The 22,372-nt window shown below is 41.6% G+C and overlaps 1 protein-coding gene across 4 annotated transcripts in view; it reads right to left on the reverse strand.

Moving 5' to 3' along the window:
- The window catches only part of tex2 (testis expressed 2), a 153,579-nt gene that overhangs the window by 67,534 nt on the left and 63,673 nt on the right, over nt 1-22,372 (reverse strand). For all 4 annotated transcript variants that reach the window (XM_080209347.1, XM_080209349.1, XM_080209346.1 and 1 more), the window contains one exon: nt 6,389-8,036. In XM_080209347.1, coding sequence (XP_080065473.1) covers nt 6,389-8,011 — 1,623 coding nt within the window. In that variant the 5' untranslated portion in view covers nt 8,012-8,036. The remainder of the gene's footprint in view (nt 1-6,388; nt 8,037-22,372) is intronic.

The following is a 22,372-nucleotide window of genomic DNA, read 5'->3' on the forward strand; positions in this document are numbered from 1 at the left end:
CCTATCCCCACATGCACTGAATTTATCAATTTTAGTCTTGAATGCACTCAACAACTGAGTCATAAGTCTCTGGGGTAGAGAACTCCAGAACAACACTTAGAATAAAAAACAATTCTCCTTCTCTCAGTTCTAATAACTCCTTATCCGGACACTATGATCCCTGGTTTTTAAAGCAATGGGCAGTAGTATCTCAGCATCTAACCCACCATGACCTCAAAGAATTTTACACAAACACCTGGCATTCTTCTGAACTCAAGATTCTACTCAATATCTCCACAAAGAAGAGTCCTCTCATCCCACAGATCAACCCAATGAAATTATGTTGTAATCCCTCTAATGTAAGTACATCCTTCTTTAGTAAACTCCAGATGTAGCCTCATCAATGCACTATAATTGCAGCGACTTCCTTACAACTCATACTTAAAATCCCTCAAGCTAACATTCCATTGGCCTTCCTAATTTCTTGTGTGGTGTATTCTATTGGATGAAAAGGTTAACAGATAAAATCCGCAATATTCCTCTTCAATATTTGGAGAGATCATCATAATTAGTCACACTTCTCAACTCTAAGATTTCACACTTACGGTATCTTTCACAGCTTATTACTTTATCACTTATTCTAACCAATAATTAGCTACTTTTTAGAAGAACTGACATATCAATTGTTTTTCAAATTATACTCTTTCACCAGTTAGCTTATTTGGCTAGCATGTGAGTCAGAATAATGTCAAACGTTCATGTGTAATTTGTGTTCCAAATGGGGTAAACTTGGAAGCAGACTCCTCATCCTGCTCCGAATAGGGGAAGACAATGACAAACCACCACTGGAAACACAAGCCGTGAAGACAGCTTAGGATGCAGCATCAGCAGACAATGAGCCAAGGAACTGCCTTCAGGCAGAGTATACATGAATGACTGTGTGGGAAACAAGATTCAAACTTACTCTGAAACAGATTTCATATTCAGGCAAATGACCCATAAGTTTAATTGGAGAGGTCTATATATTCAGGAACAAATAAAGGCAAATTACTGTTAATTTTGTACCTCTAATTTTGAAATTACAAGTTAAACAAACATAATTATTTTGACTTAGAGGTTTAGAACATTTCCTACGAGTCTACTATAGTTTTAGCCATTTTTTAATGAACCCTTCACAAAATACCAATATCCTTTAAGTTACAGACAGCACTTCAGATGTGGCCTTGCAAATAAACAAATGGCCTAAGATTAAGATTGTGTGCGGTGAGAAACATAATCCAACTTAACATTTTTGTGGAACAGGGACTGGGAACTCAAGTCCTGACAGCCTCGGGGAATTCACACATGTGCCATCTGTTCCCGGCTTGTTATTAATCAACCTTGCACTTAAAGGGTTCACCCACACTGACAACAGCGCTCCTGTGTAAAAAGAGGGGGAAAAGAATGAATACAGGGACAGGGAGGGGTCCTAGATAAGTTAAGAAAGTGGAGCAGAGTAAAAGGCTCCATGCAGGTAATAATCTTATGGTTGGCAGACCTCAAACGTCAAGGGCTCAAGAAAAGCTCCGGCAATCAAAAGGGGCTCAGAAGAAGCCCTGAACATCTAAGATGGCAGCAGAAGCTTGGTGACTGTGTTAAGGGCCTCTCGGGCAAAGGTACCCCTTTGGAGTAGTACCATTCTGTTTGGAGCAGTTAAAGAGCTGAAATTGTGCTTGTACGTTTGTGTTGGAATGTTAACTCATTAATCCAGGAGAATGGAACCTTTAGAAACAAGACTGAAAGCCTGCAAGCTAAGGCATTGTTGAGGCTGAGTTAGAGCGACCTTTGGAAAAAATATCAGTATCTTCGAAGGTGAAGACGGGAATCCTTTGTGAGAGAGGCAGAATTTCAAAGTTTATTCATTAGTCACAAGTAGGTTTACATTCAGACAGTAATTAAGTTACTGTAAAAATCCACTAATCACACACTCTGCCGCCTGTTTGGGCACATGGTAAAGAATTTAGCATGGCCAATTCACCTAACCTGCACATCTTTGGACTGTGGGAGGAAACTGAAGCACCCGGACGAAACCCATGCAGTTGCAGGGAGAATGCGCAAACTCCACATAGACAGTGATCCAAGCTGGAAATCAAACCCGGATCCCTGGCACTGTCAGGCAGCAGTGCTAACCACTGTGCCGCCCCAACAAGGTTGGTTGACTCGAAAGTATTTACTGGCCACTGGGTGGGTTGCTGCAAAATCCTTGGGATCTATCATAGTTGCTTTATTGCGCACTGTGGTGTATTCAACCACAGTCTGTCTATTAGTAACCCTAAATGTAACTCTAAGGAATTTTCACAGTAACTTTATTACATTCTTAATGTAAGCCTACTTGAGACTAATGCATAAACTTCACTTTAAATATTAGACCATAAGATGGATATCAGAAATTGTTTTATCTTTCTGATTTTGCACAGTAGCTTTTTATTTAAAAGCCTGGAATCGTGTGGCTTTATTCTGTTTGCAAGTTCCTTAAATCTTAAACTTTGTCTATTTTAAAATTATTGCTCCCTAACATTTGTGGGCCGTGATCCAGGGTCATAACATTTGTCTCAATTTTCAAACAGGCAATCTCTTTTTGATTACCTTTATTAGATTGTATCAATGCTGATGGAATTGAGAGAGGCATAATGATAGATCATGATTAAATACAGAACCAAATCATATTCTAGCATGCCCTAGGCTTTTAAAATATTAGCTACAAACACAGCAAACCTGTAAAAGGAACATACGCTAGCAGACATTCAGGAGATGAGAAAAGGACTCAAAAAATTAATGGAAAGAATTATACTTGGGTATAGGAATAGGAAAAAAAGGCATATTTGGAGTGCATGGGAGGATTTAAGAATGGTCATGAAAACATATTTACATTTTCTTTAACTGATGCCACAGGAGATCATCTATCCATTAGCTATGACTCAGTGGTAGCACCCTGACCTCTGAGGGCAGACAGTTGAGATTCAAATAAAAACAAAACACTGCAGATGCTGAAAATCTGAAATAACTAGCAAAGGCAGGATAAACTCAGAAGGTCTGGCAGCATTTGTGAAAAGAGAAACAGTTACGTTTCAAGTCCACATCATAATGGCTGGAAATGTTAACTATGTCTCTTTCTCCACAGATGCTGCTAGACCTGCTGAGCCTTTCGAGCATTTTCTTTTAGTTGAGAGTTGAGGTCTGAGTCAGGTAGTTGAGAGTGCAAGTCCTACTACAGAGACTTGAGTGCATAATCCACACTGAACACACAAATGCAGTACAAAGTGCTGCATTATCAGTGAAGCCTTACAAGATTCCATCTGCCCTCAAAAGGGCACTATTCAAGGAGAAGGGGACTTCTCTGTTCTGAAAGATGATCCCACTGAAACAGCCATTATCAAGTCACAGATTACATCTCATGTTACTGGAACCATGGCAAACTATCCCTGCTTATCCTTCTCAACCAATCTGCACCCTGACAAGGTTGACGATGCCATCTTCCTCTAACCCCTCATGTATCCAGTCATTATCTTTTTTTTTAAATTCATTCGTGGGACATGGGTGTCATTGGCTGGCCAGCATTTATTGCCCATCCTTGTTGAGCTTCTTGAAATCGCTGCAGTTCATGTACTGTGGGTTGACCCACTATGCCATTAGGCAGGGAATTCCAGGCTTTTGACCCATTGACTGCGAAGGAATAGCAATATATTTCCAAGTCAGGATGGTGAGTGGCTTGAAGGGGAACTTGCAGGTGATGTTCCCATGTATCTGCTGCCCTTGTCCTTCTAGATGGAAATGATCATGGGTTTGGAAGATGCTGTCTAAGGATCTTTGGTGAATTGCTGCAGTGCATCTTGTAGATAGTACACACTGCTGCTACTGAGCGTCGATGGTGGAGGGACTGGATGTTTGTAGATTGGTGCCAATCAAGCTGGCTGCTTTGTTTTGGATGGTGTCAAGCTTCTGAGTGCTGTTGTAACTGCACCCATCCAAGCAAGTGGGGAGTATTCCTGACTTGTGCCTCGTAGATGGTGGGAGTCAGGAGGTGAGTTATTCACCACAGTATTCCTAGCCTCTGAACTGCTCTTGTAGCTACTGTGTTAATGTGGTGAGTCCAGTTGAGCTTCTGGTCAATGGTAACCCCAAGGATGTTGACAGTGAGGGATTCAGTGATGGCAACACCATTGAATGTCAAGGGACAGTGGTTAGAGTGTCTCTTATTGGTGAAAGTCATTGCCTGGCATTTGTGCAGCACAAATGTTATTTGCCACTTGTCAGCCCAAGCCTGGATATTGTCCAGATCTTGTTGCATTTGAATATGGGTTGCTTCAGTATCTGAGGAGTTGCGATTGGTGCTGAACATTGTGCAATCATCTGCAAACTTCCCTACTTGTGACCTTATGACAGATGAAAGGTCATTGAAGAAGCAGTTGAAGACTGTTGAGGCTAGGACACTACCCTGAGGGACTCCTGCAGAGATGTCCTGGAGCTGAGGTGACTGACCCTCCACAACCATCTTCCTATTTACTAGGTATAACTCCAACCAGTGAAATGTTTGCTCCTGATACCCATTGATTCCAGTTTTGTGAGGGCTCCTTGATGCCACACTCGGTTTTTCTTCCCTCTCCCACATCATTACCTGAGCGGTCTTTCAAGGACCTATCTTTGGTCTCACCTGTTATCATCTACATCCTTCCCACCAAAAGCACATCAGATTCCATACATGTGCTGACTTCAGCAAGCATCACCTCACCATCACCTCGCAACCACTTTATTACCTCAAATTTGTTACATATCCACTACTGGATCAGTAGAAATAGCCTCCAGTTAAGTATGAGAAAACAATATAATTGTCTTTGGTTGTTTCATGCATTTCGTTCCCTAGCCACTAACTCTATCTCTGTCTCCCTACAAAAAGCTGAACCAGACCTTTTGCAAATTGTGTGTCATATCTGACCCAATGATAAGCTTGCATCAACATATGTTCCATCACCAAGATAGCTTGCACATCAGATCAAGAGCTTCAAGTTTTTAGGTGTCCAGATCACCAAACTGTCCTGGTCCCTCCATGCGGATGCTATAGTTAAACCAATGCCTCTACTTTCTCAGGAGACTAAGGGAATTTGGCATGTCCACTACAACTCTCACCAACTTCAACAGATGCACAACAGAAAGCATTCTTTCCGATTGCATGCTGTTTGGTATGGCTTCTGCTCTTCCAAGACCACAATAAACTACAAAGGATCATGAATGAAGGCTAGTCCATCACTCAAACCAGCCTCCCATCCATTGATACAGTCTACGCTTCCTGTAGACAGTGCAACCAGCATAATCAAGTACCCCACGCACCCAGGACATGTGGGCAGCGTGGTAGCACAGTGATTGGCACTGCTGTCTCAGTGCCAGGGACCCAGGTTTGATTCCCAGCTTGGGTCACTGTCTGTTTGCACATACTCCGTGTCTGCATGGGTTTCCTCCAGGTGTTCTGATTTCCTCTTAAAGATGTGCTGATTGGGTGCATTGACCTGAACAGGCGCTGGAGTATGGCAACTAGGGGAATTTCACAGTTACTTCATTGCAGTGTTATGTAAGTCTTACTTGTGACTAATAAAAAAACTGTTAAAAAAGCATATTCTCTTCCACCTTCTTCCATTGGAAAAAGGATACAAAATCTGAGGACAAATACCAACTGCCATCTGATTTTTGAATGGACATTGTATTACGTTGATCTTTCTCTACACCCTAGCCATGAATGTAACACTACATTCTACACACTCTTCTTTCCTTCCCTATGTACAACATGCTCTGTCTGTATAGCACACAAGAAATAATCCTTTTGACGGTATACTAATACATGTGGCAATAATAGATCAATTCAAAAACATCCATTACACTGCCCAATCTCATCACCTCTTCTGCCTCTGTGCAATGTCCTTGAACTTTGCTCAAATGATTTCCAGATGGTTTCCATTTTTCGCTCTGTCTCAACTTGAGTTCATTCAAAACTCTCTGGGTGAAGAAATTTCTCCTCATTTCAGAATTAGAAGATTTACCCCTTATCCTTAAAATCCTAACTCACACCAAGTCCTACTCACCCATCACCCCTGGGTTCACTGATTTTCATTCAAAACTTAAGTCTTTATTTTTAGCGTGAATGAAAAAACTTTAAACCAACTCGAGTCCACCCTAAAGGGTCAAAATGGCATTTCAAGAATAGCCTTACCTAACACGCAAGCAGAATACCTATATGAACAGATATACATTGCACAATCATTAAAAATAATGAAAGATTTTACAACAAAATATTTCATTCTTCAGGCTTTAGATCAGTCATGTAACCTGAAAATACAATGTTTAAAAGTAAATCAAATTCTGAAGATTAAAGTACTCCCACCTTAAATATTTCTGGTTCTTTTATATCCAACGGTTCTGTAGTTAAATGTTCAAAATGAATCCTTCTTTGCAGCAGTTGATAATCCCTCGACTTTCTTGGTACTACCAGCCAAACAATACCAATAGCTGTCATAAATCCACAGCCAATACCAAGTAACAGCCCACTTAAATAACTTGGCAGAGGCAGCACTAAATAGGAATATACAAGCAAGGTAAAGAATAATAAAGTCTTTAATGGAACTTCAGGTGGCTGTACTTCAGACTTAATTTCATCTTGTTCCAACAGTTTATTTTCTTTTTCAAATGCTTTTTCTCCAGTTAATGGTCCGATAGTTTTATCCCTGTCAATCTCTTCCTCAGTTTCCACCTCAAATTCAGAAAGGTACAAGTCACAGAACTCATCATCTTCTTTGCTAGCAAGTACAGAAAGTGAGCATTTTTCTAGACCTAGGGATGATGTCTTCAGAGAAATTTCCTTTGTGGTCCCCTGTGAGTTTTTAGTGTCCCCCTCTTTTGAAAGCTCATCCACGGGTTTTGAATGACTTGTACTTGGAATGGTATCTTTTGTTGAACTGTCCCCTTCAGAATCATATTCTTCCTCTTTAATGCTATAGTTGTTGCTGCTTTCCAAATGTCCATTTAAACTGGCAAGAGTGGAAAGTTCTGTTGCACTAGATGACAAAGCCTTATGTCGAAGACTGCTGGTCTCATCGCCGATTATTTTGTTTAGAAGTTGAAGAGGTTCATAAATAACTTCGGAAAGTCGCCGCTTAGTGTCTTCAATTCTAGCCTCCACTTCTGTTACTTTAAAAAATGACCTACCTTCTGATGGAGAAGTAATTGGGGAAGAAGGTGCAGTTTTAGAATCTCCTCCAGTGACACGAGGTTGTGTAAACTGTTTGAAGAGATGCAAGTTTATTCGGGAATCAGAGGTTCTAAATGGGACAGATTCAGATTCTTGTTTTGATGTGTCTGTTGACAGAGATTTAACCAGTGTTTTCATTAACTGCCTTGTCTTTAGAGGAGTTGTGGGTTCTTTTGGTTCTACTTCTGTTGAAAGAGATTTTACCAAACTCAAGAATGGCTTTGTGCTCGTCATCGAAGATGAAGGGACAACGGAATGCACAACATGTTGAGGTGAAGAATCAGATGTAGAAGCCGAAATTGCAGTTCTCACCTCTGAAGACAAATTGGTAGAATCTAATAGCTGGACTGGTAATGAGAACAACGGCAATGCAGTAGTAGGAAGTGATTCAGAAGGCAACATTACTGATGTTTCCAATGGCTCTGAAGAGATAATTGTTGATGCCGAAGGCGAAATGGAGATCGTGACTGAAGTTGATGTTGCTGACATATTTGATGAGGTAGCAGGCTCTGATAAAAGTTGGCCACCATATTCACAAGTACCTTTATTTCCTTTAAGTTCGGATACAAAGCTTTGGTCTTCATCAAGAGTTATGGAGGAATCTTCAAATTTTTTTTCCTCTTCCTCCTCCTCTTCCTTACCAAAGGCAGAAAAGTGTATAGTGATGGTCTCTCGAGAAATGGAGCGTTGAACCTGCACTTTTGGTGATGACGACATAGAAACTGCTCTTTCTGCATGGCTACTGCTCTGACTTGTCATTGCAGTCTTGAGTAAGTATCACAACCTAAAACAATAAAAAAGTAATACATTATAATCCTTTGGAAGAGAAATTCATGGTACAAATCATTAAGAAAAATATGACAATAGATTGCAAAGTTTATTTTTGCCAGTCCTTAGGATGATCTACCTCTACATTTCATCCTCTAACTCAAGCACTCCAAAACAAAATTAGTATCAAAGTTCTGCAAAGTAAAGCACTGAGCACAGAAATTGCTGTGATGAGTTAGAAATAATTTTAGAGCTCATGCCAATTTGCCATAATTGCAGTGTATTCTGTAATGGTCAACATAAGCCAAGCAAACCGAGGAAGCCTCAAAATGCTGAACTTGGAAGCAAGTAGGACAGAAAGAATTTGGATAAAATTCTAATTGTTTTCCAGTAAGCTAAGCCATACAATTTATCTTTATGCCAAAAAAAGTTGTTAAATGTGTCTTAATTATTATTTTTCCAATGGATTTGTAGCCATCCCATGTTCCACAAAATCTATCTAATGCAGAAATATTGTTATCCCTTTGCTGGTTCGTTCTTCCCAACTGCCAAACCTACCTAAAAGGTTTGCACTAAAACTTCAGCAAGTAACTTAATTTTAGCTTTGATATCTTTATGAAGGAATGAATAGAAGTAGAACTCTACCTGGTTTTCCAACTACTTAACATGCTTAACAAGGACTAGATCCTAGAATTGTACAGCTACTAGTATACGTAAACTGTCAGTTTAGTTCAGTTGGTAGGCCTCTCAACTCAATCATAAGAATGCTCATTGAAGTCCCCCTCTAGGACTTCAGCAAATAATATTTAAAAAGCAGAGAACTCTCACGTGAGGACCATCAAAAATACATCAATTGGTTATTCATCTCATTTGAAATTTGTACGATATTGTTGCATTCAAATTGGCTGACATTTTGATATACATGATCAACTTGGATGCACTTCAGAAGTCAGTCATTAGAAAACGCGATTTCTTTAAAGATATGGTGTTTAAAAATGCCTAAAGAGCCATATCCTGTAAAGGTTATTTTTTCATCAACTGGTCAAGACATTCCTAATAGAAACGCAGAAACTAGAAGCAGGCCATTTGGCCTGTTGAACCTGTTCTGCCATTATCACCATGACTGATCATCAGATTCCATACGCTGATCAACCCATTTTCCCACCACCAACCCCCATATCCCTTGATCCCTTTAAAACTTCAAGAGCTACATTTAATTTCTTTTGAAATCACACAATGTTTTGACCTCAACTACATTCTCTAGTAGTGAATTCCACAAATTCACCATTTTCTGGGTGAAGAAATTTCTCCTCAACTCAGAACTAGAAAATTTATGCCTTTTCTTTAAACAATGACCCCTGGTCTGGACCACCTTACCATCAGGAACATTCAATCCAAATCTACCCTATGTAACCCTGTTAAAATTTTATAAGTTTCTACAAGATCCCCTCTTGCTCTTCTAAATATAATCCTAACCAACTTAGTCTCTTCTCATATGACAGACTTGACATCCCAGGGATCAGCCTAGTAAACCTTCGCATTACTCCCTCTATAGCAAGGGCATCCTTCTTCAGATAAAGGACACCAAAACTGTGTCCAATACTCCAGGTGTGGCGTCATCAACACCCTAAACACTTGCAGTAAAACCTCCATATTCCTAGACTCGAATCCTCTATAAAGGCCAACATACCATTTGCCTTCTTTACTGCCTGCTATACCTATGTGCTTATTTTCAGTGACTGATGCATGAGGACGCTAAGGTCTCGCTGAGTATTCACCTTGCAAAATTTACACCCATTCAAGGTGATAACCTGTCTTCCTATTATTGCTACCAAAAAGAGGATAACTTCACATTTATCTACATTATACTGCATCTGCCATGCACATGCTCACACTCTTAGCCTGCCCGAATTACAGTGAAGCATCTCTGCATCCTCCTCAAAGCTTAGTCTTTCATCCAACTTTCTACCATTTGCAAATTTGGAGATAAAACACTTAATTCCCTCTTTCAAATCATTTATAAGGTGAACATTTGGGGTCCTAGCACAGATCCCTGCAGTATTTCACTAGTCACTGCCTGCCAATCAGAAAAAGACCCACAAATCTGCTATTCGCTATATCATGTTATACATAGGCTGGATGTACTACCAAAGGGAATTGTGGAATGTAAATTTTACTTAAATGAAGTTAACAGGGAGGGTAACCAAACTCGCCAAAAAGATCGGTCAGCAATGGATGGCAGGATTTTTACAGGCACAAGCAAACAGAATTGATGTTATTAAAATAATTATAAAAAGGTTCATACAGAAAATGAAAATATTAAAAACATGCAGTGATAAATACAATTTCCCCTCATTTTTATTTCTTCCTTTTCTGAAGATTTTGAGTCCTTGTTGAGATATGCTTCCTGGTAGCTCACTTAAGTAATCATTATTAATATAAACCTCAGAAGCAGAGGTCAAAGAGCCACAGAAGGGCAAAATAATAATTTGCAAGTCAAGTGTTGGTTGCATCCAATTCTTCCAGCAAGAGTTGCTGATAGAGATCGCGAGCGTGAACACTGACTAATTAACACTCAAATCTTTAAAAGAGAATCATAAATCAATTGTAGCAGCTCTCTTGTATGGCAACTGCACTGGCTAGGATCAGCTAACTCAGCGTAGCATTATTTTAAGTTGGTCCGAGAATATTTTATAAGATTATTTATTAGTGTCACAAGTAGGCTTACATTAACATTGCAATGAAGTTACTGTGAAAATCCCCTAATTGTCATACTCTGGCATCTGTTTGGGTATACTGAGGGAAGAATTTAGCACAGCCAAATCACCTAACCACCACATCTTTCAAACTGTGGGAAGAAACTGGAGCACCTAGAGGAAATGTGCAGACACCACACAGGTACCCAAACCGGGAATCAAACCTGGGTCTTTGGCACAGTGAGGACACTGTGCTAACCCACTATGCCAGCAATAGGTGAAGAATACCAATTCCTTCTTGCACAGGATATTAGTTGCACTTTAGTAAGAATTTCTCATTTGGGGATGAAGCAAGCTACCCTATTCCAATGTTGCTTAAATACCATCCTTCATTTTAAAGTCATATATTCATTTTCCACAGTAGGAAGCAACAAATTCATACAAAATGATTACTTGCTAATTACCTGGGCTGATTTAAAGATGGAATTATTAGCTAATCAAAGTAGAAATAAATAGAATTGACTGAGTTTAAATATAGCACTGAGAAAACAATTGGCAATGTCAATAAGTCAGTCATTCTCCAATGAAAGGAAGAAGTGGGAAACCTGTTCCTCACGCCAGTTCATATACAAGACCACGTCTTACATGTATTGAAAAGTCTCAAAAACATCTTCAGCAATTAAGTGCTTCAGGAAACTAGGAAGATTTGAAAGGCATTGACAATAATCACAAAGCCACTGAATGATAGGGAGGCAAGAATAGAATTTAATAGAAACCAATAAACGTAATGTTCAGCAATAAAATCACAAGACATTACCTAACCACGCCAAATTCTCAGAAATTACCAGGTTAACTATCAAATTAAAAACTTGATAATTATCTATATAATAACAATGAATCGCAGAAAATGTTGAAAAAGAGAGAGAGCTCATTTTGAAGAATTGGCAATCTAAGTGGTCTGTGAAATGTCCCATGACCTAACTTCCAGAAGGTATTTATCAAATTTCTAGATGAAAGGCTACTGGCTGAGATAAAAACATCGGGAATTTAGGATAAATCTAAGGCGGGGCAAGAAGTTGGTTTTATAAAAACAACGGGTACTTGCTATCAAAGTATCAAATTGGGACTAGGGAAAGGGGAACAAGGGAGAGAATGAGCACTGAAGAGTTCAAGACCCCACTTTGGAGGAGTTTCTTATGAGGACAGGTTGAGTCGGTCCCATCAAAGGATGGCATGGTTCCCAAGTTCCCAGTGCTAAAAGTTTCAGAACGCCTCATGATTATTTTAACCATGGAAGTCTTTCATTTTTGGAAGTGTCTGTTTATATGGGTTTCACTGCAATATTTCTTAAATTATTTAATGTTTGCATTAAATGAAAGGATGAAGGTAAATGAAAAACATGCAAAATCATATTTAAAAAGAACAAACATTTCGGCACTATTATAATAAAGCTGCACCCCCACTTCAAAATGTCTCATCCTGTCTTTCCATCAAAAAAGATTGTGAATAAATTTTAATTTCTTGTTAAGCTGGGTTTCCCCTGATAAAGAAAAAAACTTGCATATATAGGAGTCCCACAAATAAGAATGGTAATAAGCATATAATTTATTTTAGCAATTTTTATCATTCATTCATGGGACAGGGGCTTCGCTGGCTAGCCAGCATTCATTGCCCATCCCTAGTCGCCTTGAGAAGGGGCTGCAATTGATCTTTTTATGCCCAAGGGATAGAATGATGAAGGCCTTGATCCAAGGTCTCAGCTAAAGCACAGCTCCTGCTCCTTCAGTATTGCACTTGAACATTTGTCTAGATGTGTGTTCATGTCCGTATAAAGGAATTTGAACTTTTAACCTGCTGTCTCAGAGGCGAGTGCCATCACAATGCCACAGCTGATGGTAGAATAAAGATCAGAAGCTCACTATATGAGCACATGAACTTTCCAACTCATTATTGTATTACAAAGGCCATGTCATTTTCCAAACTTAAATTGGGTATTTCTTCTAACTACAATGGATAGCTATCTATCCCTTCCAACCTCATCTGCCCACATGCTTATTCAAACATTATGAAAAGTTGCTTGTGCAGTAGCCAAATTCAGAATGTTACAACTGTGACGTTTATAAAGTTATTATATTTTGGGGCTTTATCTTTTGGTTTAATGATTATTATATTTTGGGGCTGCAGCTTTAAAACTTAAATTAAGGTCTCATCTGACCAGGTCTGCAGTCTGCTGACAGTAAGCCTGGGTGGTTTGATTGTTAGTAAGCAAAGGAAGGCTTGGATTATTTTACTGAGATGATGATGTAAGGTAGCAGTATCAGAATTTATCAGTAGTCCCCAAGTCTCCCAAGAAAAGTACTGTTGGCATTGGGTTGTAAATACTTATGCTATAAAATATGCACTTAATTCTACGTGGAAAAGGGAGTTGGGATCAAAGACAGCTAATTAGCAATTCTACCTAGATACGAGATTACTGTGTTTCATGTTGCCATGAATGGCTAAGGAAGCCATTTTCTGACATCAACACAGGTCTCCCTGTAAATCCATGAATATCAGAAGGACAGCAATTTTGATTGGTGTGGCCTGCAGCCATTTGAGAGGCTGAGAGCAGGAGATGAAGGAAGCTAATCCTGCACCTGAAACAGAGATGAAGCTGACTCTAATGTTTGCCATGTAGAACACACATAGGAGCTTGCCCTCAGATTGAAGATGGCGTTTATGAAAATTTAAAGGCGGTTGGAAGATTTGCCTAGCTTGGAGTTGGAAAGAGGGAGTCTATTGTGTAACACCCACAGTAAAAGTCAGTTCTCTGATCAGAAGTCATCAGGTTGGGAAAGTAAAGAGATGCGAGCCATCAGGAGCTGAAAATAATTTTGAACTGGTTCCTGGATGAAATGTCCACTTCAGAAGTAGTGTAACATTTAACCATAATGGGGGGTTTTCAGCCATGCTAAAATTTAAATGGGAAAATCTCTTCCCTATATTTTAAAAGTAGAAGTAGTCAGGACTATTTTTTAATCATTTGTTACAAAGAAACTGTCAGAACTTTTTATAACTGGAAGCTTGCATTCAAGATGATACAACAAAGATTCAATTAATTGGTCCCTGTAATTAGGCGTTATCCTATGATGAAAGGCTGAGTAAATTGGGCTCATGTTTTCTGTAGTTTGGAAGAGTGAGAGGCGATCTAACTGAAACTTACAAAATTCTGAAGGTAGTTTTATAGGGTGGATGCTGAGTGATCGTTTCGTTTGGTTGAATTATCTAAAACACAGGGGCACAATCTCAGGAGAAGGCACCGATCATTTAAACTGACATGGGAAATTGTCTCACTCAAACAATTGCAAATCTTTGGAATTCTCTACCCCAGAGGGCTGTGGATACTCATCCATTGAATACATTTGAGGCAAGGATAGACAGAGTCTTTGTCCTTCAAAGAATTAAGAAATATGGAGAGCGGGTAGAAAAATGGGAGCTGAAGCCCAATAATAGACATAATTGCATTGAATGATTGAGCAGGCTTAATGGGCCAAGAGATCTATTCTTGCTCCAATTTTTTGTGTTATGTTCAAAGTTATTGGCCTTTACAGAATAAGAATGTTAGCATTATTTGAATTATAATAGTTTCCAAAACTGGCATAAAACGGTCCAAGACAACAATATACCAGATGAGTTTTGTTTTCTTTCATTTCAGGATCAATACCTGAAATATCAGAATTACAGCCAATTTAAAATATCTTTTCAAAGAGAACGACGGAATAAATTTAGGAACTTAAAAATGTTGACCTACTTTCACTTCTGATTTGAATATATTTGACAGGTGAAAAACAATGGAGACAATTCACCAATTGCATGATAAAATATTGCACTTAGCCAAAGAAAGAGTTTCAAATTTTCAGAATATTGAAAGGCTAATCTTGCTCTTAGTTGACATAAGAACAGTCAGGTGAATAAGTTCTGATTTTTTGCAAATTACAAGTCAAGAAGCAAAATATCAACAGTAATTTAAAAAAATTAAGTTAATTCATAGAGGTGTTATAGATTATATAGATAATTCAACGCTGGAAGGCAGATGAAAATAAATAATTTTCTACTTAAGGTAATCATTCCCAAGCTTGGGAAGACACAAATTAAACCTTGTACAAACATTTATAACATCTTTTCTCTCTGGAATCACAGTTCTTTGTGGAATAGAGATTCATAAAATGAGGGATTCCTCTGTAGCACTTTCCTCAGGGTGGCACGAAGGTTCCAAAATATTTGCCTGACCAAACAATGGTATCAAAATCACTCATGCAAATGCTGCAATTCCCAATTAGTAATGATAAAGTTAATTTCATGAAATAATTCCAATATAATTGTGAAATTTGAATCCAACCTCAACATTTCATGATCTTTATATTTGCAGTTCTGTGTTCACTACTGGCTTCTTGAATTCAAAAAGTACTGTAAGCACTCATGTTCAATTAAATTGAAGTAATCTGAAAACTGTTTCCATGAGCTCAGGGATAGGAAGGGTGTAGTCACAATGTTAGGAGGTTACTATAGGCCTCCCAACAGTCAGCTGGACTCAGGAAACACATATGTGGACAGACTTTGGCAAGTGTAAAAGTAATAGATTGTTGTGGCAGGTGATTTTAACTTCTCCCCTTTTTTGACTGGGACTCACTTAGTGTTAGGGGTGTGGATAGAGTTTGTAAGGAGCATCCAGGAAGGCTTATTGAAATAGTACGTAGATAGTCCAATGAGGGAAGGTGCCATACTAGACCTGGTATTAGGGAATAAGCCTGGTGGTCGGCATTTCAGTAAGGGAGCAGTTTAGGAACGGTGACCACATCTCAGTAAGCTTTAAGAGGTACTGACGGATAAAGGTAAGTGTAGTCCTCAGGTGAAAGCGCTAAATTGGGGGAAGACTAATTACAACAGTATTAAGCAGGGACTAAAGAATGAAGATTGGGAGATGATGTTTAAGAGCAAATCACCATCTGACACGTGGGATGCTTTTAACTGCAAGCTGATAGGAATTCAAGACTGGCACATTCCTGTAGGATGAAGGGTAGCTACGGGAAGTTTTGGGAACCTTGGATAACCAGAGATATTGTGAGCTCAATCAAAAAGAAAAAGGAAGCATCTGTCAAGGCTAGGAGGCTGAGAATACACAAAGTAAGGGAGGACTACAAGAAAAGTAGAAAGAAACTTAGCAAGAAGTCAGGAGGGGCTAAAGGGGGTCATAGAAGTCACTGGCCAGCAGAATTAAGGATAAAGGCTTTTTATACATATATAAAGAGCAAGAGGGTAGCCAAGGAGAGAGTTGGCCAACTCAAGGACAGGGGAGGGAGTCTATGCATAGAACCAGACGAAACAGGCGAGGTATTAAATGAGTACTTTGCGTCAGTATTTACCAAAGAGAAGGACTTGATGGATGATGAGTCTGGGAAAGGGTGTGTTGATGTTTGGGTCACATTGAGATGAAAAAGGAGGCGGTACTGGCATTCTTGAGACACATTAAGGTAGACAAGTCCCCAGGGCCTGAGGGAAATATCTCCATACTGAGAGACAAGGGAGGAAATTGCTGGGGCCTTGAGAGAAATCTTTGTATCCTTACTGGTTACAGGGGAGGTAGAATACAAGGCAGGCCAAATAAACCTGTTGGATTTGAATCTGGTGTTGTGAGAATTCTTACAGGGGAGGTCCCAGAGGACTGGAGAATTGCCAATGTTATTCCTTAGTTTAAGAAGGGGAGCAAGGATAATCCAGGTAATTATAGGCCAGTGAGTCTTACATTAGTGGTAGGGAAATTATTGGAGAGGATTCTTTGAGACAGGATTTACTCCCATTGGAAATAAGTGCATGTATTAGGAGAGAGGCAACATGGTTTTGTTAACTCCCCACTCACCTGACAAAGGGCAAAGCCCCGAAAGCTAGTGACATTGATACCAAATAAGAACATAAGAACATAAGAACATAAGAAATAGGAGCAGGAGTAGGCCATCTAGCCCTTCGAGCCTGCCCCGCCATTCAATAAGATCATTGGCTGATCTGTTGTGGCTCAGTTCCACTTTCCCGCCCTCTCCCCATAACCCTTAATCCCCTCTCTTATCAAGAACCCATCAACCCGCTTCTTAAAAATATTTAGCGAGGCAGCCTCCACCACTTCAACGGGCAGAGAATTCCAGAGATTCACCACCCTTTGAGTGAAGAAGTTCCTCCTCAACTCCGTTCTAAACCGCCTCCCCTTTATCTTGAGGCTGTGCCCCCTAGTCCTACTGTCTTTTTTGAGCGGGAAGAGTCTCTCCACCTCTATCCTATCCATCCCATTCATCATCTTATACGTCTCAATGAGATCTCCCCTCATTCTTCTAAACTCTAACGAGTACAAGCCTAGTTTATTCAGCCTCTCCTCATAGCTCAATCCCCTCAACTCCGGTATCAGCCTAGTAAACCTCCTCTGCACTCCCTCCAGGGCCAAAATATCCTTGCGCAGGTGCGGCGCCCAAAACTGCACACAGTACTCCAGCTGTGGCCTCACCAATGCCCTATACAGCTGCAGCAAGACCTCCCTACTTTTATATTCAATCCCCCTCGCTATGAAGGCCAGCATCCCATTCGCCTTCCTGACCACCTGCTGCACCTGCAAGCTGGGTTTTTGCGACTCATGCACAAGGACCCCGAGGTCCCTCTGCACCGTCACCTGCTGCAGTTTTTCGCCACGTAAGTAATAATCCTTCCTACCATTATTCCTACCAAAGGGGACCACCTCACACTTGCCAACATTAAATTCCATTTGCCATTTCCTGGCCCATTCGCCCAGCCTATCTAGATCCTTCTGCAGACTCTCCACACCCTCCGCACAATTTGCCTTTCCCCCAATCTTGGTGTCATCAGCAAATTTTGACACCCCGCACTCGGTTCCCTCCTCCAGATCATCTATGTAAATGGTAAATAGCTGAGGCCCCAGCACCGACCCCTGGGGCACCCCACTAGTCACCAACCGCCAATCCGAATAGCACCCATTGACCCCCACTCTCTGCCTCCTATTTGACAACCAATCCTCTATCCACGCTAACACCCTACCCCCAACTCCATGTCCCCTGACCTTCTGCAATAACCTCTTGTGAGGTACCTTGTCAAACGCCTTCTGAAAATCCAGAAAGACCACATCCACCGGCTCTCCTCTATCCACTGCCCTAGACACATCCTCATAGAACTCCAGTAAATTTGTCAGACACGACTTCCCTTTAATGAAACCGTGTTGCGTCCGCCCTATCAAGCAATTCCCTTCAAGATGCCTCGCAATTTCCTGCTTAATGACGGATTCTAACATTTTACCTACCACAGACGTTAAACTAACCGGCCTATAATTCCCCGCCTTTTGCCTGGCACCCTTCTTAAACAACGGCGTAACATTAGCCGTTTTCCAATCTTCCGGCACTTCCCCGGAATCCAGCGACGTCTGGAAAATAACCACCAAGGCATCCACTATCACCTCCGCCATTTCTTTCAGAACCCTCGGATGCATTCCATCCGGTCCTGGGGACTTGTCCACAATCAGTCCCTCCAGTCTGTCGAGCACCACCTCTCTAGTAACAGTAATGTCATTAAGACCCTCCATTCCTACCACCTTTCCATCGCTAACACCCGGCAAATTATTCACGTCCTCCTCCGTGAAGACAGAAACAAAAAAGTTATTCAAGACCTTAGCCATATCCCCATCCCCTACCACTAGCTCCCCTTTCTCATCCTCTAAAGGACCAACGTTCACCCTAGCCAGCCTCTTCCTTTTTATATATTTATAAAAACTCTTGCTATCCTTTTTTATATTAAGTGCTAGCCCAGCCTCATAGCTTCTCCTACCCTCCTTTATCAACTTCTTTGTCAATCTTTGTTGACATTTAAACCTTTCCCAATCCTCTTCTCGCCCACTACTCTTAGCTACTCTAAATTCCTCCGCTTTTAATTTAACACTTTCCTTCACCTCCTTCGTTATCCACGGCTTATTACCTCTCTTCCTACTGTCCTTTTTAACCATCGGAATAAATTTCTGCTGAGCACCAAGAAAGATCTCCTTAAAGATCCTCCACTGCTCCTCAGCAGACCTACCTTCCAACGCACTCCCCCAGTCCACATTCGCCAATTCTTCTCTCATCCTACCATACTCCCCTCTATTCAAACAAAGGACGCGTGTCCGGGAACCCACTTTCTCCTCCTCCATCTGCACCAGAAACTCCACCATACAATGATCACTCTCTCCAAGAGGATCCTTCACCGCAAGGTCCCTAATTCTACCCGCCTCATTACATAGCACCAGATCCAAGATAGCTCGCTCCCTCGTCGGCTCCAACACACACTGTTCAAGGAAATTATCCCGGCAGCATTCCAGGAACTCCTCCTCGAGCCCACCTCGTCCAACATGGGTCGACCAATCAATATGCAGATTGAAATCTCCCATAACTACTGCCGTCCCATTCCTGCACGCCGCACTTATTTGCGTGTTAACAGCCCGCCCCACCTCCAGATCATTATTCGGGGGCCTATAGACGACACCCACCAGCGTCTTCCTAAACCTGTTGAACTTTAACCTGGTGTTGTGAGACTTCTTACTCGATCATAGAAGGCAGAGGGTAGCAGTGGAAGGGTGCATTTCTAAATGGGGGGCTGTGATTAGTGGCATTCCTCAAGGGTCAGTGCTGGGACATTTATATATATCAATGACTTGGAGGGAACTTGATTAGCAAGTTTGCAGACAACACAAAGTTGGTGGAATTGCAGATAGCGATGAGGACCGTCAGGATACAGATCGGTTGGAGAGATGGCAGATGGAGCTTAATCCAGACAAATGTGAGGTAATAAAGAAGAACAAAGAACAGTACAGCACAGGAAACAGGTCCTTCAGCCCTCCAAGCCTGTGCCGCTCACTGGTCCAACTAGACTACTTGTTTGTATCCCTCCATTCCCAGTCTGCTCATGGGACTATCCAGGTGAGTCTTAAATGATCCCAGCATGTCTGCCTCCACCACCCTACTTGGCAACACATTCCAGGCCCCCACCACCCTGTGTAAAAAAACATCCCTCTGATACTCGAGTTAAACCTCGCCCCTCTCACCTTGAGCCTGTGACCCCTTGTGATCATCAACTCCGACCTGGGAAAAAGCTTCCCACCGTTCACCGTATCTACACCCTTCATAATTTTGTACACCTCTATTACGTCTCCCCTCATTCTCCGTCTTTCCAGGGAGAACAACCACAGTCTACCCAATCTCTCCTCATAGTTAAGACCTTCCATACCAGGCAACATCCTGGTAGACCTCCTCTGCACTCTCTCCAAAGCCTCCACATCCTTCTAGTAGTGTGGCGACTAGAACTGGATGCAGTATTCCAAATGTGGCCTAACCAACGTTCTATACAGCTGCAACATCAGACTCCAGTTTTTATACTCTATACCCCATCCTATAAAGGCAAGCATGCCATATGCCTTCTCCACCTGTGCTGCCACCTTCAAGGATTTGTGGACTTGCACACCTAGATCCCTCTGTGTTTCTATACTCTTGATGGTTCTGCCATTTATTGTATAACTCCCCCCTATTAGTTCTACCAAAATGCATCACTTCACATTTATCTGCATTAAATTCCATCTGCCATTTCTCCACCCAATTTTCCAGCCTATATCCTGCTGTATTGTCCAACAATGTTCATCGCTATCAGCAAGTCCAGCCATCTTTGCGTCATCCGCAAACTTACTGATCACACCAGTTACACCTTCATACATCACAAATAGCAGAGGTCCCAGTGCAGAGCCCTGAGGAACACCACTGGTCACAGACCTCCAGCTGGAAAAAGGCCCTTCAACTGCTACCTCTGTCTCCTGTGGCCAAGATGTGGATGTGCCGGTGTTGGACTGGGGTAAACACAGTAAAACGTCTGACAACACCAGGTTTTAGTCCAACCGATTTATTTGATAGTAAATGCACAAGCTTGAGGTTTCCCTCTTCGTCAGGTGAATGGAGAGTTCTGACCTCAGGCAGAGCATATAAAGCACAGACAGTTTAGAGATTACTGATTAGAATGCGAATCTTTACACCTAACCTGCTGTTCAAGTCCTAAAGTGGCCGACAATGTGAGTGGAAGGAGCACTGATCACAGGTTAAAGAGATGTGTATTGTCTCCAGACAGCACAGTGAGTGAGGTTTTGCAAACCCAGGCAAGTCACGGGGGTTACAGATAGTGTGACATGAACCCAAGATCCCTGTTGAGACCGTCCTCATGTGTGCGGAACTTGGCTATCAGTCTCTGCTCAGCGACTCTGCGCTGTTGTGTGTCGTGAAGGCCGCCTTGGAGAACGCTTACCCGAAGGTCAGAGGCTGAATGCCCGCGACCACCGAAGTGTTCGCCATCAGGAAGGGAACAGTCTTGCCTGGTGATTGTCGAGCGATGTTCATTCATCCGTTGTCGTAGCGTCTGCATGGTCTCCCCAATGTACCATGCTTCGGGACGTCCTTTCTTGCAACGTATCAGGTAGACAATGTTGGCCGAGTTGCAAGAGTATTTCCCTTCCTGTTGGCGAACACTTCGGTGGTCACGGGCATTCAGCCTCTGACCTTCGGGTAAGCGTTCTCCAAGGCAGCCTTCAAGACACACAACAGCACGAAGTCCCTGAGCAGAGACTGATAGCCAAGTTCTGCACACATGAGGACGGTCTCAACAGGGATCTTGGGTTCATGTCACACTATCTGTAACCCCCGTGACTTGCCTGGGTTTGCAAAACCTCACTCACTGTGCTGTCTGGAGACAATACACATCTCTTTAACCTGTGATCAGTGCTCCTTCCACTCACATTGTCGGCCACTTTAGGACTTGAACAGCAGGTTAGGTGTAAAGATTCGCATTCTAATCAGTAATCTCTAAACTGTCTGTGCTTTATATGCTCTGCCTGAGGTCAGAACTCTCCATTCACCTGACGAAGAGGGAAACCTCGAAAGCTTGTGCGTTTACTATCAAATAATTCGGTTGGACTAAAACCTGGTGTTGTCAGACGTTTTCCTGTGGCCAAGCCAGTTCACTACCCATCTAGCCACCTCTCCTTGTATCCCATGAGCCTTAACCTTTTTCACCAACCTGCCATGAGGGACTTGTCAAACGCCTTACTGAAATCCCTATAGATGACATCCACGGCTCTTCCTTCGTCAACCATTTTTGTCACCTCCTCAAAAAACTCAACCAAATTTGTAAGGCATGACCTCCCTCTTATAAAAGCATACTGTCTGTCACTGAGATTGTTCCGTTCTAAACGTGCATACATCCTAAGAATCCTCTCCAACAACTTCCCTACCACAGATGTCAAGCTCAAGGCCTATAATTACCCAGGTTATCCCTGCCACCCTTCTTAAATAACGGTACCACATTCGCTATCCTCCAATCCTCTGGGACCTCACCTGTGTCCAATGAAGAGACAAAGATTTCTGTTAGAGGCCCAGCAGTTTCATCTCTGGTCTCCCCGAGCAGTCTAATATATTTTGGAAGGTGTAATACGGATGGAAAATGTACAATAAATGGCAGAACCCTTAAGACTATTGATAGGCAGAGATCTGAATGTACAGGTACACAGGTCACTGAAAGTGGCAATACAGGTGGAGAAGGAAGTCAAGAAGGCATCTGGTAT

The sequence above is a fragment of the Carcharhinus amblyrhynchos genome, chromosome 21, assembly GCF_965287045.1.
Source record: "Carcharhinus amblyrhynchos chromosome 21, sCarAmb.v2.hapA, whole genome shotgun sequence".
NCBI classification, from domain to species: Eukaryota; Metazoa; Chordata; class Chondrichthyes; order Carcharhiniformes; family Carcharhinidae; genus Carcharhinus; species Carcharhinus amblyrhynchos.